Source organism: Thunnus thynnus, chromosome 9 (genome assembly GCF_963924715.1).
Source record: "Thunnus thynnus chromosome 9, fThuThy2.1, whole genome shotgun sequence".
In the NCBI taxonomy this organism is placed as follows: Eukaryota; Metazoa; Chordata; class Actinopteri; order Scombriformes; family Scombridae; genus Thunnus; species Thunnus thynnus.
Window position 1 is genome coordinate 7,069,713 of NC_089525.1, and position 20,564 is coordinate 7,090,276.

The 20,564-nt window shown below is 41.3% G+C and overlaps 1 protein-coding gene and 3 non-coding genes across 4 annotated transcripts; all 4 read right to left on the bottom strand.

Annotated features, from left to right (window-relative positions):
• Nucleotides 1-31: 31 nt before the first annotated feature.
• On the bottom strand, nucleotides 32-20,373 carry polr1a (RNA polymerase I subunit A). Its single transcript, XM_067598584.1, has 37 exons — nucleotides 20,182-20,373; nucleotides 19,539-19,647; nucleotides 19,252-19,347; nucleotides 18,977-19,126; nucleotides 18,608-18,718; nucleotides 18,405-18,490; nucleotides 17,983-18,068; nucleotides 17,735-17,815; nucleotides 17,119-17,236; nucleotides 16,855-17,002; nucleotides 16,572-16,733; nucleotides 15,767-15,889; nucleotides 15,343-15,570; nucleotides 14,712-14,819; nucleotides 14,409-14,555; nucleotides 14,086-14,277; nucleotides 13,747-13,896; nucleotides 13,291-13,474; nucleotides 13,044-13,126; nucleotides 12,168-12,326; nucleotides 11,310-11,408; nucleotides 11,060-11,212; nucleotides 10,787-10,869; nucleotides 10,002-10,167; nucleotides 8,531-8,654; nucleotides 8,160-8,260; nucleotides 7,451-7,644; nucleotides 6,675-6,842; nucleotides 5,552-5,687; nucleotides 5,129-5,289; nucleotides 4,894-5,023; nucleotides 4,651-4,758; nucleotides 3,715-3,999; nucleotides 2,818-3,018; nucleotides 1,617-1,734; nucleotides 1,368-1,532; nucleotides 32-712 (listed from the first exon to the last, which is right to left on the bottom strand). The coding sequence occupies exons 1-37, from the start codon at nucleotides 20,256-20,258 to the stop codon at nucleotides 612-614; spliced, it is 5,091 nt and encodes a 1,696-aa protein (XP_067454685.1). The 5' UTR covers nucleotides 20,259-20,373; the 3' UTR covers nucleotides 32-611.
• Nucleotides 7,816-7,952, bottom strand: LOC137190400 (small nucleolar RNA SNORA5). Its single transcript, XR_010930226.1, has one exon. It is a non-coding gene; the product is annotated as a small nucleolar RNA SNORA5 (small nucleolar RNA).
• Nucleotides 9,763-9,899, bottom strand: LOC137190399 (small nucleolar RNA SNORA5). Its single transcript, XR_010930225.1, has one exon. It is a non-coding gene; the product is annotated as a small nucleolar RNA SNORA5 (small nucleolar RNA).
• Nucleotides 12,685-12,821, bottom strand: LOC137190398 (small nucleolar RNA SNORA5). The gene has a single exon (XR_010930224.1). It is a non-coding gene; the product is annotated as a small nucleolar RNA SNORA5 (small nucleolar RNA).
• Nucleotides 20,374-20,564: the final 191 nt, after the last annotated feature.

Genomic DNA, 20,564 nt, shown 5'->3' on the forward strand with positions numbered 1-20,564 from the left:
GTACCCAGTGTGGAAAAAAAAGAAAAACAAGTACATACAATTTTTTATTTTCATTATTAAATACAAAGACAAAAATATTATGAAGGTTGTTTGTCCACCGGATCAAGGACATGGCTGGTGATTTTCTATATTTTTCCTTATTTTCAACAAATCTCATGTGCCAAACCAACAATGAACTCATCCTACTTAAGTATTAAGTATTGTGCTTGATAAATCATATTCATCTGAGCCATAGACCTCTGTTGTTGACATCACAAAGGAATATGATATATGATGCTTTGGATACAAGCACAATGGATGAATGGATGAATTCACTGTTGGTTTGGCTCTGCACATGAGAAATGTTGACAATAAGAAAACTAGAAAATTGCCATTCATCTGGTCTGGCTTACATTCTCTTTCAAATCAATTAATTCAGGAGCTATTTTCTTCAAAACACACATTTTAAAGAACGTGGCATTTGAATATAGTCACATCCACAGTAAATAGGAACTGAGATATCACGAGTTATTTTTATTTGTTCATCAAATAACTAGTGTGTAAATGTCTTTTGAATCAGCAGAACTGAAGTTTCGTAAGTCATCACACCTGACCAGGCTGTTGTATCACATTTACTGCAACGGTTGTTTGAGTTCAAACAGTCCTGTTCCACCTTTGACTACCTTCCCAACGACCAGACAGGCTGACGGCGAAACCAGCTCATCGTGTGAGCCTGAAACAGAAAGAAAAACAGGCGTGAACAGACGCACAAAGACGGCAGTTGACCTTAATTAGGTTAGGAAAGGACTTGTGACAAGAATCCAAAAAAACGGTCTAAACGGTCAATAAGCTTCACCGAATAAATAAAAGTGAAAGAAAGTGTAGTTACTATTGCCTTGAATTCTGAAAATTTAGATTTTGTAACTTTCATTTTGTTTATTTCAACTTCCTCTTAATCTCAAAACGTGGAAAGCTTATTTTAGTAGTTGTGAAAACCTTTAATACTGTGCACAATGCAGTTGACTGTACGCTCTCAGTCAGTACCTTGAACTTCCTGTGTGGGGCCTGCAATGGAAATGCGGCTTCACATTGCAAATGCATTTATTCTTATAAGCATGAATTAATCATCAAACCTGAATTAAAAAAAAATCCACTGAGGCACTAAGCGACTCTAGAAAACATCTGCTAATGCTCTAAAAGCTTTGCTCACCAACCTTGATCAATAACTACAGTTTCTATATACTGCTCAGTGCGATTTCTTATCTGCTGAGTAGTCATATGTCTCCTCTCACCTTCAGTCATGGCACAAAAAAAACCGACACAATCAATGGGTGTGTGTGTACAGACAGCTATGCTTGTTTGTTTTACTAGCATCATCTGTTCCTCACCCAGCATGGTAGCCTGTTTGAGGAATTTATAGCTGGTCTCAAAGGTCATCTGCTGCAGTGGAGAGGAGTTGGACCGGATGGCGTGTCGGTTTAATGGCTTATATACACCTTCGAAACACATATAGTCCGCTACCAGCGACAGATGTCTGGGATCCACCTCAATACCTAGAGACAGACAGAGTAATATCAGATATGAGTGATTCTGAGGATCTTGTGATTTGTGTTTTGACTGTAAGTGTGTGTACGTACCATAGACCGCAAAGACGTCTTTGATCTCCTTCTCTATGACTTTTAAAGCCACTTCGATCCCGTAGGTGTTAGCCATGGCGTGGACCTCGTTGGAGTACAGCCTGTTGATGTCCAAGATCTGGAGAAAAATAATAAAAGACCCGATGTTGAGATGATGATGTATAATAAAATATCTTAGCACTCTGCGGAACAAAGATCTCATTAAAGATAAGGTCCTTGATTGTGAGGTTGAGGCATTTTTTTCAGTATTTAAATGGTTCAATCCAAATTTATAATATCCTTTGCTTTAGAAGACTAGACTCCACTGGAATGATCTGCATCAGTCACATCATGATTTTAAATAGTCAAAACTGAATTTGATATCTGAATGACAAACCGGAACGGTCCACCAGGGCCGGCTCTACTTTTTGAGAAGGCTGAGATCTTTTCACGAGTGTCATAAGATGCTCCACATGTTCTATCAGTTTATTGTGGCAAGCGCAATCTTCTTTGCTATGTTGTGCTGGGCAAAGGACGCCAACAGTCTGAACATAAAAAAAAAAAAAGTCAATGGGAATGTCATTGACTTGAAGCTGACCACACTGGAGGAAGTGGTAGAGGAAAGACTGCTGGTGATAATGGCCCACCCCCTCTATGACATGACAGCCACGCTAAGGAGCAGCCTTGGTGCCAGCAACAGGCTGATTCAACCCCGGTGCCGCTCCCTGAGGCACCGGGGTTGGGTCATTCCTGCCAAGTGTCATCAGACTTTACAATTCCTCTGATTTTGCCAGACCCGGTGACATCACACCGTCTGTGCATTAACTTTAACCTGACTCTTAACTTGACGAGTTAATGTGTTTTCATGTATTTTTGTCGTCTGTCACGGTTGCTATGACAATGCAATTTCCCTTCAGGGATTAATACAGTTTTCTATCATCAATCTATCTGACGTAATTTTAGATATCATTAAAAGGAAACTTCTAAAACTATATCTGCAGGTATCTTGAATCACTTCTGAACGGTGATTGCAGTGCAGTGCTTGAGAGAAAGAAAATGAAAATCAGCTTTGACTACGGCAAAGTGCCTGAAAAGAGGCAAAATTATTAAAGTGTTTAGTTAAATTTTTTATATAATGGACAATCTGTCCTCAACCGTTAACACAATGTAGTCTCGTGTGCAAAATAAGTATGAAACCAAAAAGTCTAAGTAGTCCACGTACATCACTGTGTTTGAACATTTCATGCATGTTGATTCCCTCAGTGTTGAGGACCGTCTCTTTTTCTCCGGTCTTTGTTGTGTTTTCGCTCAGCAGGCAACGAGTCAGGCCCTTGGTTTCCATGATGACGGCGTTCTGAGCCAGCGTCGACAGGACTGACGTCAGGTCAAAATGCACCTTGCTCACCGGTAAGACCAGCTCCACCTATCAACGGGGAGAACAAAAGATTCAACAAAAGATCTCATTAGGGAAGTGTAGCGGGACTTCAAACATGTCCTCTGTTTGTAAGGTTTAAAAACATCTTCTGACAAAACTGGTTCTGTATGAGATCATATGTGCACTTTAACAGATAATATAACATCTGGAACAAGTTGTTTGTGCCTTTATGACCTAAATCATCAACATTTATGCTTTCCTCACAGCGAGGGTCTCTATCGTGTTGGCCATCACTGATAACTAAACTGGGTTTTTCCTTTTCCTGAGGCTGACTGGTGTCATTTGAGTGACCAATGAAAATAAAAATACACAGAGGAAGTCCTACGTGATCTCTGCTGGTCTTATCATGTGGTGAGATCAAGTGCTATATTCTCTATTCTTGTCATTTGACTGTTCACAATTACAGTGGAATGTCACAAGGGTTGATTACATAACATTCACGCCTTGCATTGCTATCATGCCCTACATTAGAAACATAGAGTGTACATTACACATATATATATATATATATATATATATATATACATACATACAGCAGTGACTCTGTAAAACCATGCTAGTTAGTAAAAAACAGTAAAAAAAGTAATATCACACCGGCCTTCCCTTTAACACTTCTCTATAATCTCAGTATGGAAGTTCAAGCAAAGTCATTTTCATCCGCTTGTATGATAAGTACAAGCTTACCTCACACCAGAGTTCGTGCTGGTAATCGTAACAGTATCTCTCTATCGCCGGGTTGGACTCTAGTACGGAGTTGACTCTCATCTGATTCAGGGATTCTTCTCCTCCTCCCGTTCTCCTCGCTCGCTTCTTTCTCCTCTCCGCTCTCACTCCCGCCGACTCCGACTGGGACTCCTCCAGACTGCCGTTTTCCACGTTCTCCTGCGCCTCCTCTTCCTCTTCTCCCAGATCTTCTTTATCTTCACCGTCATCGCCTCCTCCTTCCTCCTCCTCGCTCTCATAGTCCACCTGCAGAGGAAAGCGGAGAAAGGTGCGGGTTGTGTGTAACGCTTGCTTCTGCTTTTGTCTTTTTATTTTGTCTCATTTTGTCCCCATTTTATTTGCATTGTGCATACATACAGCCCTACCAATCGTTTCACACTACGCCGCTGAGCTACAGGTGGCTGTAATGTGTAACATATATTTCTTGAGGAAGGAAATGGATTCAACACATTTGTTAGACTTCAAGGATATACATAAGTTTTGTTTGTTTACAAGAAAATTCCACAGGGTACCTTTAAGATGAGTTGTTTCATTGTGGTCTGTTTTTTTTTGTTTTGTTAGTTTCAATAACTCTTTCATACCCAAATTTCCATAGACAACGTTAACGTTTCATAGAAAACCGTTAAATGATTGCAAAACTGTTATCACTTTAAATGATCGCTGTTGTTTTATATAAATGAGAGGCAAAAAACAGCCACAACATTTCTATCAAACATCACGGTTGTTTTGCTTTGAACGGCATGCAAACCAGATGAAAATGTTTATACGGTATAAAAGCTATGTCAACTAAGTGAAGACAGGCCAGATAAATGTCTGACGCATCACTTTCTAGGAACATCCAGCTTTACCCAAATCATCACAGCATGTAACAGAGCGTGTTTCTATTAGTCTTCGTACCTCCTCTTCCTGTTTGTCTTTTCGCTTGGCGTCTGATGCGTCGGCGTCTCCTTCGTTCCCCTGGTCATCCACGATCTCTCTCTCCTCCTCTCCCTCTCCGTCGTCTGCCTGATGATTGTCGACATGACAAAGATCACTTCAGAGTCTTTTTTTTTTATTTTCAAGGCATTTTCAAACATTCAAAACTGAGTGATGACACTGATTCTATAATTCCTAAAAGGGAAGGGCCAATTAAAAACAGACCCCCGCTGTGTCAGCCGTTCCCTCGCCGTCGTGGTCCTTATCTCTGGGGGTGGCCTTCCTCGTCTCCACGGCGATGGAGGCCAGCTTGGCGCTGCGCTTCTTAATGGCTTCCAGGAGAAGACGGAAAAACCTGGGAGACAAACGAGAGGGAGAGAGGATGAGAGATTGATGTCAGGTTATCCTGCTAGGAGGGTCCAAAACACACACACACACACACACACACACACACACAGACCTAGTTTCCATGTAGTGGAGGATCTGTTGGGGCGATAGCAGCTTATCGTCACAGTAACGGTCAGGAGGCAGGAAGTGGAAGGCGACTTTGAACGTCCGCAACTTTTGGTGAGAGCCGCTCTCGATCCGCAAAGTCTCTACCACATCAACTTTCTGCAGAACCTGCTCTCACACACACACACACACACACACATTTAGATGTTTTCTACAGATATATGCAAAAACATGCTGAGCAGCGATTGAGGAAATTAAAAGATGACACAAAAGAGAGAAAACAGGAAGTAGTACTAGCATGAGAAGGCTGCAAAAAAAAAGCTATACAAAAAAAGGACAGTTGAGGAAACACAAATTAAGCAAAAGATGACAAAAGATGAAATGTTGGACAACAAAAAAGAAGTCAAGAAAATACAGGAAGTGCTCTTACCTCAGCCAGACAGACCCTGGTGAGTTTCTTGCGGAGCGTCTTGGCTCTCTTCAAGGCCTTCTTGTTGTTCAGCACTGGAACGCTCATCATGGGAGTCTTGATGTTGGAGCTGGCCACCATCAGGATCTCCCTCAGTCTGTGAGACAAGTCAAACATGAAAGATGCTCTGCCTTCACTGTCAAGCTCATAAACCTGGCACTACAAAAAGCCACGTTTTCTCTCAGCAAAAGGGAAAAGTAAAGGGTGTTTGAAGTAAGTTTAAAGTAAAGACAGAGATCAAATAAAAGCTTATTTGAGTTACGACATGCATTTACGAGCCTGTAGAATTATGGTTTTATGCAGCATTGTTTTTAGATGGTGCTGCGAGACAGTGTTAAATGTTGATAGCGGCAAAGAGATGGTGTGGATTAGCATTAGCATTCACTCCTCTCATGGGGCAGAATTGACATGGATGTGCCTGTAAATGCTTCGTGTCTGTGGTTAGTCTGATAATAGGTTGGGCGGGAAACCACTGGTGCGTGAGTATTTCTTCTCTTTTACAGTGTAATATTCTGTACTACTGTATCAACTGCATCAAAATAAACCCTGTGTGTTAGCTTCATGGGTCGTTTCTAAAAGAAGAAGCAAAATCATAAGCAAAACAAGAGGCAGTGTGTCAGAGCCAGTTTATAACCAAGAGTTCTTCATTCTTACCTTTTGGTGAAAGTACACAAATCATAGCACTGGCTTTGATATAATTACCTTCCTTAATGACGCTGACATGACCGTGTATACACAATATGTCTATTTAGGGATACGTTTGTGTTATAAAAAAACAGCCAACACTACATATTGCTTTGTAGCGGTTTGTTCCGCTGTGGTGGATAATCCCACACCTCAAAGAGGAATGAAGCCTGTTGAAAGTAAGTCAGTCTTTACATTGAACACACACATGCTGTGAAATGCTGTAACCATGTTGACACTACACTGTATATGTGGTTTATGGTATATATGGTTTTGCTAGCTAAAAAGGTTGACGCTAACTGCTAACTTGAAATTTCCACAGCTTTTTGTGTGTGTCCTCTATAACGTGTTCATTAACATAACAGATAAGTAACGAGTTTCAACGCAGAAGAGACGTTACCGAGGTATTCCCAGAGTGACGTTCATCTCTCCTCTGCCGGCGAAGTGGAAGGTGTTGAGGGTCATCTGGGTGGAGGGCTCACCGATGGACTGCGCTGCCAGCAGACCCACCGCTTCCCCGGGATCACATAGCGAACGCTGCCACTTATAGTGCAACAGCTGGCGAAGGCTGAAGACACAGAGAGAAGAAGAATGTTTGTTGTACCTCGCAAAAAGACAAAACGAGTTACAGTCAAACTAAATATGGTCAAAAAGCCAAAGAAAAGAAAAGAAAGAACTACAATGAATCAAATGTGGTTTTCGATTTATTTATTTTCTAGCAAATAGTGTTTTTGTGTTAAAGACTTTTTTTTTTTTTTTAATTACTACTAAGTTACATGTTTAATTTGCTTCTGAGGACACATCATTTTTGGTTTTTTCACATTTCAGTGATATTCCTTCAGCTTAGGGAGCAAGTTTTTATATTGTACGTAATACTCTGCTTTCATTGTCGGCTCATTTAAAGTGTTGCTAAACCATTTTTTTTATTAGGTAATTTTTTCATTCATTACTGCAATACGACTGCGACTTCCTTCTTTTGACTGTGAGGGCTGTTTGATTTCACATTAAGCTGGAACCTTTCCAAAAAACCCTTTATTTCAAGTGGAGTGGAGGCACAACCAGTGACTCAACACTGATCTCAGAGGAATTTTTTTTAAAAATATGTCAATATTTGCTTTCTTTTTCTTTATTAAGCTGTATTACATTTTATAATAGAGATACATTTGAAAACTCTACCTGTGGGTGTCCAGGCTGTCTGTACCCGTCCTGTTCTGCAGGTATTTCTCTGTGATGCTGTGAAAGTTTTCAGATACTGATCCGAAGCAGACGTCGGGCCTAAACACGCCCAGGGAGGGCTCGGGGCAGCGGGAGGACTTTCTGCTGTATTTTGACCTGCTGGCTTCATCCAGAGAATGCCACTGCTGTACCAGCTGTGGAGGGAGCACAGTGAACATTATGGTTAAATTACTGATCTCTTTCATATATATATACACTGATGCTGGAGGAGAAGACTGTGACACTGAAACTTCCTGAGACGGTGAATGTTTACGCAACAGTTGTAGCAGCTGTAGAGTGATAGTAGTTCAGCTGAATCACTAGATGTTTGTGTGTAGTACATATTTATCCCCAGCGGCCATGTTGGAGCACCGTGGGGCCCATGAACTACACCTTCACTGTGGCAACCGTTTTGGCCAGTGGCATCCACTGAGGAGGAAGCACTGAATTTGACAAGGCTGCAATTTCTCTGGATATTGATTTACTCTGTGGATGTGGATTAGTCCTCATATGTCCCTCGCTTTATTTATTTATCAACACAAAATGTGCTGCAGTTGTCATGGTGCTTTAAAGATGAGTCTCCAGGGCACAAAAAAAACGTCACAATCAATTCCATACGTCATTTCCCCCCCCCCAAATTTCACATTCATTCACTGTTGTGCATAAATACCTGCAGTATAGCAGCATCTCTGCCATAGGCATCTGGCTCTGCTGTTAGTTCAGTCTGTTTTAGTTTAGCCAACTTCTTCTGGGAAAACAACAGGAATGCTCCTAACACAGATTAACACACACACACACACACACACACACACACACACACATTATATGACAGATATTCACACAGGCGGTGTACACACATGTTTTATACAATGTCTCCTCTATGGATCTAGAGTGGGTCCAAGTGAGATTTCACACCTATTTTAATGACTTTTAGAAATGCCTGAATTACAGGCAATTACAGGCATTACCAAACACACTGCATAACTCTAGATGATAAGGTTTGAACACTGCAGATTTGTCTGGTTTTCTGTTGTTGTGTACCTCTGCGTGGAGATGCCACCTCTCTCTTTGTTCTCCAGCGCTGGATGGCCGCAAAATGTTTACTGGCAGTCTGAGGGTCCAAACGTGCCAAAACATCATCCAGGCCCTGAGACCTCTTGATGACCTGACAGGAGATGGAAACTCATGGTTGGTTGTTTTTGACTCTGCAAGGTTAGCAGGTTATTATTCACAGAAAGTAAAGACATTATTTATCATTTCAAAACTAGAACCGTTCTTAGTTAACTTTTTTAGTGAAGTAAACATCTTGCACTTGTATTCTTGACACTTTGATCATTCGAATCAACTACATTTAAAAACTTGCATGTACTTAAAACACAATATAAGATGTTTGTGTTTTAAAGGTTGAAAAGCCGACGCTGCTGGAGTGTGTTAGCCAATGTGGGGCAGGATGTGTGGTGATCCCGGTTTCACTCATGTGGCAGCATGGTTTCATGTAGAATTTGCTGCTGGCTGAAAGACCTGATTGTGTGTGAATATGAGGTGAGCACTTTCACCAATAGTCATGAAAAGCAAACAGTGTTGGTCAGAAAGGAATTTTGGGTGGATAACACCATGAAACTAACGCACCAACTTAGAGAAATAGATGCTAACTTGAAAAAATATTCTAATCTACATAATACAAATATGTGTCATTATGCTATAGGTGGTGTGCTTTTCTGAGTAAAAAGATAAAATGTACTTTCAGAGAAAGTAAGAGGAAGTAATAATACATTATCAAAATGTACAGTATGAACTTAGTGTGTTAAACACAGAGCTCAAGCCAGGAGGGGAATAGCCTAGCTAGAATAGCCTAGCTTAGCTTAAAGACCGGTATCAGCCCCTCCAAAGTTCAAAAATCCATCTACCAACACCTCTAAACCTTACGACTTCACATGTTGCATCTTGTTTTTGAACCTTGGAGAGAAGTAAGCTAGCTGTTTCTCCCTGCTTTCAGCCACCTAGCTAAAGCTCCATATTTGAGACACAAACATGACAGTAGTATCAACTGAACACTTAAGTGTATTAGCATATTTTCCAAAAACTATTTGTTAACAGAACATGTATTTGATTTGAAAATACTGTGATGATTCAACCTCAAATCTAAATAAAGACAGCACTAGACCTGCTGTAGCTAACACAAGTTAACAATAGAGACAATGAATGTTTATGCAACAGTTGTAGCAGCTGTAGAGTGATAGCACTTTTCAGTAGTTTAGCTAAAATCACTAAATGTTTGTGTGTAGTACATATTTATCCCCAGTGGCCATGTTGGAGCACCGTGGGGCCCATGAACTACACCTTCACTGTGGCAGCCATTTTGGCCAGTGGCATCCACTGAGGAGGAAGCACTGAATTTGACAAGGCTGCAACCTTTCTGAATACTGATTTCTGAATATCACATTCATTGGCTGAAAGTCTAATGTCAGTATTTATGGACTATGACATATTTACAACAGCATGTGTGTTTTACCTCATAGTTGTCTTCTATGAAGGGGAACTGTCTTGGCTGCAGGAACTGAGTCTTGGGGATATCCAGCCCGTCTTCACCGTACAGGAACTGAACCACAGATCCGTCGCTGTCCCTCACCGTAAGATCATATTGTACTACCAAACCCTCCAGATGCTTAATAACACATCTGCAGAGGACAGGTGAGAAGAAAGAAAACATCAGGGAAGATGAGAAAGTAGTAAAACAACTTTTAAACAATAATTCACGTCTAACTAGGGAGAGAACGATGCATCTTAGTTTGAGTTTCTTTGTATTGGGGTGGTTTTTCGGGGAGAATTTTACGCTATAATGTTCTAAATAAACCATTGCTCATTTGCAAAAGCCCTGTAGCACCACCATCTCCCTCCCATACTATCAGACATTTAGTGCAAAATATGTTTTTTGTTAAACCCATCCTTAAATCGTTGGTGTTTGAGCCAAATCTAGTTGTAATTCCTAGAGCCGAGTGGGATCACGGCTGGATTATGCTATCACTTCAATGATCATCCAATATTTCAGTCAGTTTAAACTACCTGCTGAAACAAGCTAACTGTTAGTGTGCTATGGAAATGTCATGGTGACTCAAATTTGCATTTGTGTTCCTTGTATTTCCATTTCCCCTCTTGATTTTACTAACCTCAGATGAGAAACCTGATAGGATCAAGTTCAATTGGAACATTTTCATATGTACAACGTGTATGACAGTAAACTACTGTACAGACACGTGAAGTAAAGTCACGGCTGTTTCTACGATATGTTTCTGTTACCTCTGCAGATATCCTGATCTAGATGTTTTCACAGCTGTGTCCACCAGTCCTTCTCTGCCAGCCATACAATGGAAGAAAAACTCCTGAACACAAGATGACACACAAAGAAATGTATCATAAACTAGCAACAATATTCATAAACGTCTGTAAAGTCACTGCAGCATGTATGCTTTCATGCATGCCGTTTGGCCAATGCTCAGCAGAGCTACAGCACCCACTTTTAAAACCAGTCTTCTACACACAACACACACACATGCATATGTTGTCATGTACCTGTGGTTTGATGCCCGTGAGAAACCTTCCAGAAACGAAGCCCCCAGCACCGGGCGCCGGGTCATATGGCTGGAAACACGGCAATGATTTCCCAGAAGGCATCAGTGGAGGCCTACGACCCTCCAACTCGATCTGGCCTAGTAGACATGAGATCTGAAACACACATAAATGATCATATATGTAGGGTCTGCAGTTCAGAGAAACAGTGGATGTGAGGAAAATGTCACAGCGAGGGTGCGGGGAAAGATACCTGCATGGTGTTAACTGTAGAACCCTTGGCTCCTGATTGGACCATCAGTTGGAGGTTGTTGTCTGGGAAAGAGGTGTGGAGGCCGACTGGCATACACACCTACAAACACACATGACAGTATATCATCAACAAGAATGGTGGAGACCAGCAACACACACTTGGCCTTACAGTTCAATTCTGCACCCGACTGTTTACTCAGGAGAAAAATCCCTACCATCACTACCACTACATTCAGACACATGGATTTGTGTCTTAATTCTGATCATTTGGTGGAGCATTTTTAGCACAGAAAAAGGGTTTTTTGCAAGTGCTTCCCTGCTTCCAAAGTAACCAATAATTTGTTTAAGTTGTGGCACAATGTAACCCTGTCAAGTTGAGCGAGTGTGCAAGCAAAGGTGAGAGAACATAGAGTAGACATTGTGAGCAAGTGCCCGAGGGTTTGTGAGCACACAGGAGGAATTTGAGAGAGGACGAATGAGTAACACATGGTTATTGTTGTGTTCTTGTGTGGATGATAGCAAACACAGAAATGAATATGTTGGGCACAAAAGAGACTTTTGTTTGCTCAAATTAAATGGTTCTTTGCATGATAATAATTTCTCTTCTAAATGTGACTTCTGTGCTCACAATGTGCCATCCAAACCTGAGAACTGAATTGCTATACAGTCCTGCTGTTCTGTGGCTGTTCATAACTTAAGAAAACATGTCAGTACCTAAGTCAACAGGGTGTTTAAGTATGTCGAAGTAACTGACAGCGAGTGTTTCTCTTCTGTTTCACCGTACATATCATGGTTGACGATAACAGCAATGAGAGAGAGAATATTAGCACTACCACTATTTGTGGTAGTGACAGGTTACCTTGTTAATTTCATTATTCACTTGGTTGGCCACTTCTTTGAACTTGTGGTCAGCCATGCTGAAGTCTCTCTGGTCTGGGTTGAGGTGAGCATCCTGCCAGCGGCTCTGAGCGTCCGCCTGATCCACGTTGGAGGGCAAGTTAAATGCTGCTTGGAGAGCCTGAGAAACAAGACAAGACAATTTCATTTTTACTGGAAAAAAAACACAAAAAAGTATTTAATTTACAGTTGTATTTAAAGCCACTATGCATAGAAAAAAAGAATAGACTCTGGCGCCCCTCAGTGGTGGTATGAATAAAGACATCAATGCATCCTGTCACCTGTTCCTTACAAATCTGACCAAGAGGTACTGACATAAAGAGCTGATACATAGACTGCACCAGCTGACAGGTGAACACACAGTTTACTGAACTTTAATTTTCAAAGACTCAATGATGAAGTGACTGGACAGTTTAAAAACTCAACATCAGTTGTGGTAGAGTAATAACGCTCTTCATTAGCTCAGCTACACCCTTAATGTTTGTGTGTAGTACATATTTATCCCCAGTGGCTACGTTGGAGCACCGTGGGGCCCATGAACTACAACTTCACTGTGGCAGCCATTTTGGCCAGTGGCATCCACTGAGGAGGAAGCACTGAATTTGACAAGGCTGCAACCTTTCTGAATACTGATTACTAACTATGTCTAGTCCTCATATAACATTTTCTACAGGCACTGGCTTTGATATCCTCATTCTTCTTATAACAATGCCTGCATTGCATTGTTGTAAACCTTATTGTCTGTCATGTTTGTAGTCAGTGTGAATGATCATAATGATGATGCTGACCTCCTGAAGGGGATAGACATTTTATTTCAGCAGAATGAGCCAAAACTCACTTTGGTGCCGATCTTCAGTGATTCTTGAATAATCTTTTTCCTCTGCCGGTTGGCACCCTGTTTCACCAGGATGTCCTCCACACCTACATGCAAACACGAAAAAGATTTAAGTGTGATACTCATCTTCTATTTTCAGTGAAATATACACAAATACTGACAAACATAATAATAGTGTTCCTAATCTTTCCATGGCAGGAGAGGAACAAATCGCACTGTGTGCTTTAATTTATTTTATCTGGGTTCTTACCCAGAGTGAAGCCTCTGTATAACTGCAGGTAGGCAGTGAAGAGTCGGGCCAGACAGCTGAGCAGTTTGCCACTGGTCTCCCCTCCGTACAGCTCATAGCAGCAGTGGACCAGACCGTAGACTGAGGAGCCATAGTGAGCTTTGTCCAGAACCCCCACTAACAGCTCCCCCTGACGAATCACCACCTGGGAGGCAAACAGCAAGGGAAGAAATAGGGGTTAAATAAAGTAAAATGTGAAATAAAACTTAGGCAACTTATTGCACCAAAAGTGTTGTTAATGCTTGTTTTTAACGTCATGTGAGTCATCTTGAGATTCTCCTGGAGACAAGTTTCAATATGCCGAACCAAGAAAAAAAAAAAAGCAAAACAAAAATGCAGGGAAATAACATTGTGAAATTGTGATCTTGCCACCTTGTGTGTGTGTGTGTGTGTGTGTGTGTGTGTGTATGTGTGTACCTGTGAGTCACACATGCTGTCAGGTCTGTATCCTGGAGCGGCTCGTGGTGGTTCTTGGATCCATGCTTTGCTGGGGATTTTTGATTTGCCAACCAGGTTGAGAGGTACTGCTTTCTGTGGGATTACATTCAGCAGGAGGGTGGACACCACCTACAAGAGACAACACATTAATGAGACATTAAATACACAGCACAATCAACTTTTTACCTCAAAGTCTGGGCTAAACTGAATGATAATGACTTTCTTTCATCTTTCACGGTCATAAAGCGCCCCCAAAAGCTGAAGTTCAAGTACTGAAACAGACTAAAATGTCTGAGAACAACAGGTGTAACACGTTACCTGCTTTCCTGTCCACAGTGGCTGTGGTTTAAATATGGCCGGTGGCAGCAGTTTAACTCTGCCTGGTTTGTCAGTCAGTCCTCTGTACACCAGCTCGGTGTACTGGTCTCTGGTGAAGAAACAGCCTCGTATCGTCATCCTCGTACCCGAAACCATGTGGTCCTGGATCAGACCTGCTAAAGGTTTACCATCCTAGTGAGAGAGAGAGAGAAAAAAATGAGCTACTAAATTAAATTATTCAGCAAAGTTATCCAGACAAGTTCATGTTTGCGGCTAGAAATGCTGACGTTTATCCGGTTTGTTGATGGTACGTATATACCAACCTTGGGGACGAGGTACTGCTGGTCGGTGCTGACTAACATGTAGGCCTCTGCTCTGCCCAGTTCACTCTGAGGGAAATGAGCGTTCATCTCATCTCCGTCAAAGTCGGCATTGTACGCCTTGCAGTTGGCATAGTGGAGCCTTAATACCTGTTACAACAAATGAAGATGAGGTACACTTTGTTAGGTATTAGACTGAGTGTCCAAGCAAAACTCAGCAATGGAAAAACCTCCTGCTGCTGATAATGATTCCATCTGTTGTTCAAGTACTGCCTTCAAAATTCATCACAACAGATTAGATCTTACCTTCTCTCCAGGTAAGATGCGAGCAGAGTGGGCTTGTATTGAGGGTCTGTGCAGAGTTGGTTGTCTGTTCAATAACAAAACGTCTCCGTTCTTAATATGTCGATTTACCTGGAGAAAGGAAGGGAGACGGCAAGAGTGGAGGGTTATGTCGGTGGCAGTGAGAGGTGTGACTGAGGTTTATGTCTGTGAATGACTACATTAACAATCATGGAGAAACTCAAACTACTGTGCCAACGCTGATTAAAAGGTTCAGCCTGTTCACAAGAACCTTTGAAAAACTGCCTCAAAAAGTAAACTGTCTTGTCTTTGAACATTTACAGTATGTGGATGCAAATGTTGTCAGATTTTTTATGAGTGCAATTTTGCAATCACAGAGACGCTAAAGTTAGCACGAAAATGATTTCTGGAGGTCTGAGATCTGCAATATTGTGCTGTTTTCACTTCCGTAATGTGTTTCATAAGCTGTTGTATGACGTAACCGGTTTCACTTGTAGTCTGAATAGGGTCCAAAAAGAATGAATTATGTTTTTTATGTATAACTTGGTGTTACAGGCAATTACACATTTTAATTTTGGCTTAATATACTAAACTTTTACCATGTGACACAGCCAACAATCTGCCAGTGACTTACTATCTTCATGGGCATCTTCTGTACACCAGGACACGGCGTCAGCAGTTGCTTGGCAACTGCTTCTCTCTGTGCAAGATTGGTAGGTGATAGGATGGTTCTCCTGCCATCCTCATTTATCACCATGGAAGCACCGGGGTGGACGTTAGGCCCGTTAAGGACGGCCTGACGAAGCTCCTTCACGTTCCATGGAGTGACAGGCTGCGGGTAGGTCAGTTTGGTGGCAAACACCTGTACAAGCATAGAAAACAGATCAAGATGCAGATGGTTTGTTTAATTTTGGATCAAACTTTGAGCTCTTTGAACATATTAAAAGAGTTGTTGAGTCATGTTTCTTTCAGTTAAGAATGACCCATCCCCCTTCCACAAGAGAGAAGACTATTCTCTCTTTAGGTGGAAAAAGAATCGGACACAGAGTCACATGTACCATAGGTATTCCTATCTCGTTGGTCCCTATGTACATGTCTGGACAGATGACAGATCGTGCAGCGTAGTCCACTCGTTTGCCCATCATGTGTTTCCGGAACAATCCGTCCTTCTTCTCCAGGATCTGGCAAGGAAGAGTAGATAATAAAAGAGAAAATTCACTGCTGTGAATGTGATAATTTCTTAAAACTAGGTCACCCATGTAGTAGAAATGTGCAATTATTTTTTAAATTGGTGCTCTAAGACAAGAGAAAACTGAGAAAAAGGCTGTAGATTCCCCATACCGCTCTTCAACAACCTTCCTACAACAACCAGAATACATTTCGTGCGTCCTGTCCAATCATCTACCGACAGTGTGTTTATGGAATGTAGGCGGTGAGTACAGAGACAAAGTTTCAGAGACAAATTTAGTGAGCAGCATTATATCTATTTACTGAGGCTATTTTCATTTACAAAACATTTTTCCTCATCGAGTCTGGATATATTGTAACAGTGTGCATAGATCATAACACAATTGCACGCTGGACGATCATCACTGGGCACTGGTCGATGCTGCAGCAGCCACTCCGGCTACAGTGCCTCTATTTCTGCTACCGCTGTAACGTACGTGATATTGTAAGTCGTAATAGTTGAAAATCAGCAAAGTTTGCCTCTAAGCAACAGGAATGTCTTCATCAGAAAAGAAAGAAAAAGTTAAATGCTTAGATGAATAATGACCAGCTACACTCTGTAAAGTTCACTTATTCTCCTGGCAAGTTGCTGAAGCACTGGTTAGACTATGTCACACTATTTTGTTATACACATACCTGTCTGATTCCAGGGTATTTCTCTGTCATCATTTTGTCCATGTCGCTGTCAAAAACGATGTTAACGTGAGTTTGGAGGCGGATCCAGATGTTGTAGAGTTTATCTGTTAATGTCACTCCTGGAATCCCGGACAGAAAGGACTGGTCTGTCTGTTCAGGAGCCTGAGATCCATGAAAAAGGACAGGTTGAAATGAGATGTTTGAACTGGATCTGTGTAGCTCTTATACATCAACAGCATAACTTTGGAGACAGATGACTAGAAGAATGAAGAACATATCTTACCTCTGCCTCTTCCTCCTGAGTGGTTTTCTCGCCCGCTATGAGAGCCAGAAGTTTCCTTATGATTCCACAGTCCTTCATAACAGCCTGCATGTTGACTGTCTGTCCATTAGTAAACATCTGGTCACCCAGTCGATTGATTGGACGATACCTGACGGGGACAGGATGAGGGGTGTATTCAGTGAGGCTACGTAATCACACAGTCTCATGGAAGATCACCAGTAGGTTGCGCAGTATGTGTAGTCTGTGTGTGTGTGTGTGTTGTACCTGCAAGGTGGGACCACCAGCAGCTCCAGGAAGAAGAGGTCAGGATAGAAAACTTTTTCTCCCTCCATCAACTCTGATCCCTCCTCCAGCCCGGAGAACAGACACTTGAGGAAGAAACCTGGAAAGAAACAGGGAGAGATGGTTTTATTTATCTCACTGGCCAAAACGGATGCACGTTTTGATTTGTTTGCGCTACTTTACAATTTTTCCAACAGCACTAAAACAATTTTCACTTTTTAAATAAAGACATCATTTATTTAGCTCTTATCAAAACTGTCTGAAGGACTTCAAACGGTTAAAACTGCAAGAATATGAAAACAATGCAAGAGACATAAAAATAAGCTATAACAGGCAGAGCAAACAGCAAATGACATGCCATCCATTACAGTAAATGATTCAGTATAAACTCTTAATTATCGTATCCTTAGACATTTTAAACTGACAACTATAATTCATTTTTGATAGATTTTCAGAATGTTACTGTTTTTTTCAGATTAGATGTTTCTCAAGTCATACGCACCTCCGATAAGACCAGACTTTCATTATATATGATGTAATCTGGCTTATATGCATGTAGACATGTGGTAGCAGGACAAAAGGTGAACAGTGAGTTTACCTTCTTTCTCCCACAGTTTGTTGGTGTGTTCTCTGGCTGTACTGGCAGTCAGGTAGACTCTCTTTCCAGCTACCAGGTCCTCTACAAAGAGACAAAAACAAGAACTGAGTAAGATCTATTTACTGTGTGTGTGTATGTGTACATCGACAGCTCCTCTCCAACAAATCACTCCATCCTTCAGAGGTTAAACACGTGCTATTAAACATCTGTATTATCTAAATGAGAGATTTAAAAAGAATATTACTCACCGTTAGTACTGTCAGTCTGTGCTCCTGACGGCATCGTGACAATCAGTTTACTGTTGTGTTCACGACGTACTGTAAAGCGCCCGCTCCTACACACACACACACACAAAAAGAAAAACAGCATTACACGAGTATTAACAAACCGCTTATTTTTATCATTACCTACATGACGAGTCAGTATGTCGGCATACCATACACAGCGTAATAACATTTCCTCTTGTGCACTTAGTTGTTGTATAATGGAAACGACATGTTCAAAACATTTTCCCGTTCAGGACATATGAGAACAGTCCTGGATGGGACTATTTACACAAGGCTGAAGTAGACATTTCACTTGTGTTTACTGTCTTTCCACATTTAAGCCAAAACCAGACTGACATTAAATGTAAATAAAATGAACAGCATCACTGTGTCTGCCATGTTACCTGCAGTAAGGACACTTCCTAGTTTTCATGTGGATTCTCCAGAAGTCGTTTATTAGACTGCTCTTCTTTTCAACGAGGTGTTTAATCTGGAAACACACACAGTTGAATGACGTTTATCACAATATGGTTTACATATTTAAAATAATGTTAAATATGTGTACATGTATGTGTGTGTGTGTGTGTGAGAGTGTGTGTGTACTGACCGGTTTGCTGTTCTCTGAAGCTTCGACGTTCACTCCAACTATTGAATCTGTGAACTCTTTCAGCGCCTGCTCAATCTCATCTCCGGTGGCTTTGGCATTCTCCTCCAGGAGCTAACACACACACATAGTACACACAAATGAACTAATTCTACATACACAGAACATAGATATTTACACAAGCTGGATCCATGAGCATAATCTATTTCCTGCTTCAATCAGGCTTTAAAATGAATATCTGATAAGAGATAAGTGCACTGCCCTTAGTCATGTCAATGGATAAATGGCTTGTTGATGTATATTTGGCTGAAGGGTGCTTTTGTCAGTACTATTCCTGCCGAAATGAGTTTCCACAGCGAGTTTAAACCCCACCTGGTTGAGAACTTGCTCTGCTTGGTAGACGTCCTGCATGGCTCCATGGTCTACTAACTTAAGCTGGTTCAACAGCAGATGGATGGCAGCTCTGGGACACGTTAACATGTGACACGCCAGACATGACCCACGAATCAACAGGTAGAGTTTCTGATGGAGGAGAGCAGAACAGAGACAAAGACGAGGAGAGTAAAAGGTTAAGTTCCTCAGGTTGATCTCGAGAGATTTAGGTTGAGGGATTTAGGGGTGTGTGTGTGTGTGTGTGTGATGCTTACATCAAAAAACAGTGGGTTGTACACAGGAAGAGGTAGCTCTACGTGTCCCAGGTGTCCTGGACAGTTGTTGAAGTCCTGACAGCAGGTTGAACACACCTGATTGAACAAAAACAGAGAGTGACAGGAAAATATGAATAAATGCAAACGCTTTCTGAAATATGATGTTCACCATCGTCAGCTTTAAATACATTTGTCTATTCTAAAGACTGACCTAGCATGTTACTGCTGTGTCAGTTCTGTTATGTACAACACAGAGTGTATATAATACAGTTTCGGCGGAGATGTACCTCTTTGTTGTCTGCTGGCCCCAGGGCCAGATCGTACAGGCTGTTAGGGGCCACATTCCCAACACCATCGAGGAACCTGAAGTTAGTGATCGTCTTCACACTCAACTTTCTGGACAGGAGATCAGAAAAATACATTATTACTCTACAATAACACCGGATTCTTAGCAGTTCTTTGTTCAATGTACCTTTGAACAAATTGGTAGCATTTTCACATCTTTGTTTCCAGCATTCAGTCTGTAAAGTGTAATCTTAATGGGCCCTAGAGTTTCTGACAATGAGAGTTCACATTAATTCCCATACAAGCCAGCCTGATCTAAATCATGTTCTTACCGGATAAAGACTAATAAATCTGGTGCAAACGGTTAGAATGAATTCTACCACTTTCTGAAGGACATTTGTCATATTGAGGCATTTGGCGTAACTGGATGGTGAAGTATGATGTGAAAAAAACGCTGGAAAAACACTGGATTATTTTACTTGACTGACATTCACAGTTGTAAGAGAATCAGGTTTGGTGTAAAGTATATAAGTATTTATATATAGTGTGTAGTTTGAGAGAAGACATGTTTAGCTGCCATGAGGAGCAGGCATGTTGTTTTGAACTCTGAAAGTGTAGCATGAAGCTAACAAAACTTCCTCTCACCTTATCTCTTCGGCAGAATACAAGCCGAACGACATGCCCTCCAAACGCCGCCATGGCACGTCTTTTCCAAACAACATTTTTGGAGAATTATCCGGACTTTATGGTGTTTATTTGTACAAATTCATGACGTCCGATTAGACCACATGCTACACACAGCTCCTCTAGTTCCCCACGTGGGTCCGTCAGACCAAACCTCGTATTATTTAGAGGGGAGACACGAATACAAATAACTAGGCTTTTTTACAAAATAATTGAATATTTCCATTATTTTCTTTATACTCAATGAAACATGTTAGACTTATCAGAGTTTAAAGTGTGTAAAAGCGTAGTATTTCTTCATAAGATAAATTATTATTATTACTTTATCCCCCCCGTCTTTTAGT

Coding starts and splice junctions, on each gene's coding strand:
- polr1a (XM_067598584.1), bottom strand. CDS start 20,258: ATGTTGTTTGGAAAAGACGTGCCATGGCGGCGTTTGGAGGGCATGTCG. Junction 10,870..11,059: donor TCACGGGCATCAAACCACAG/GTACATGACAAC, acceptor TCTTGTGTTCAG/GAGTTTTTCTTCCATTGTAT. Junction 1,735..2,817: donor AAATGTTCAAACACAGTGAT/GTACGTGGACTA, acceptor ATTTTTCTCCAG/ATCTTGGACATCAACAGGCT.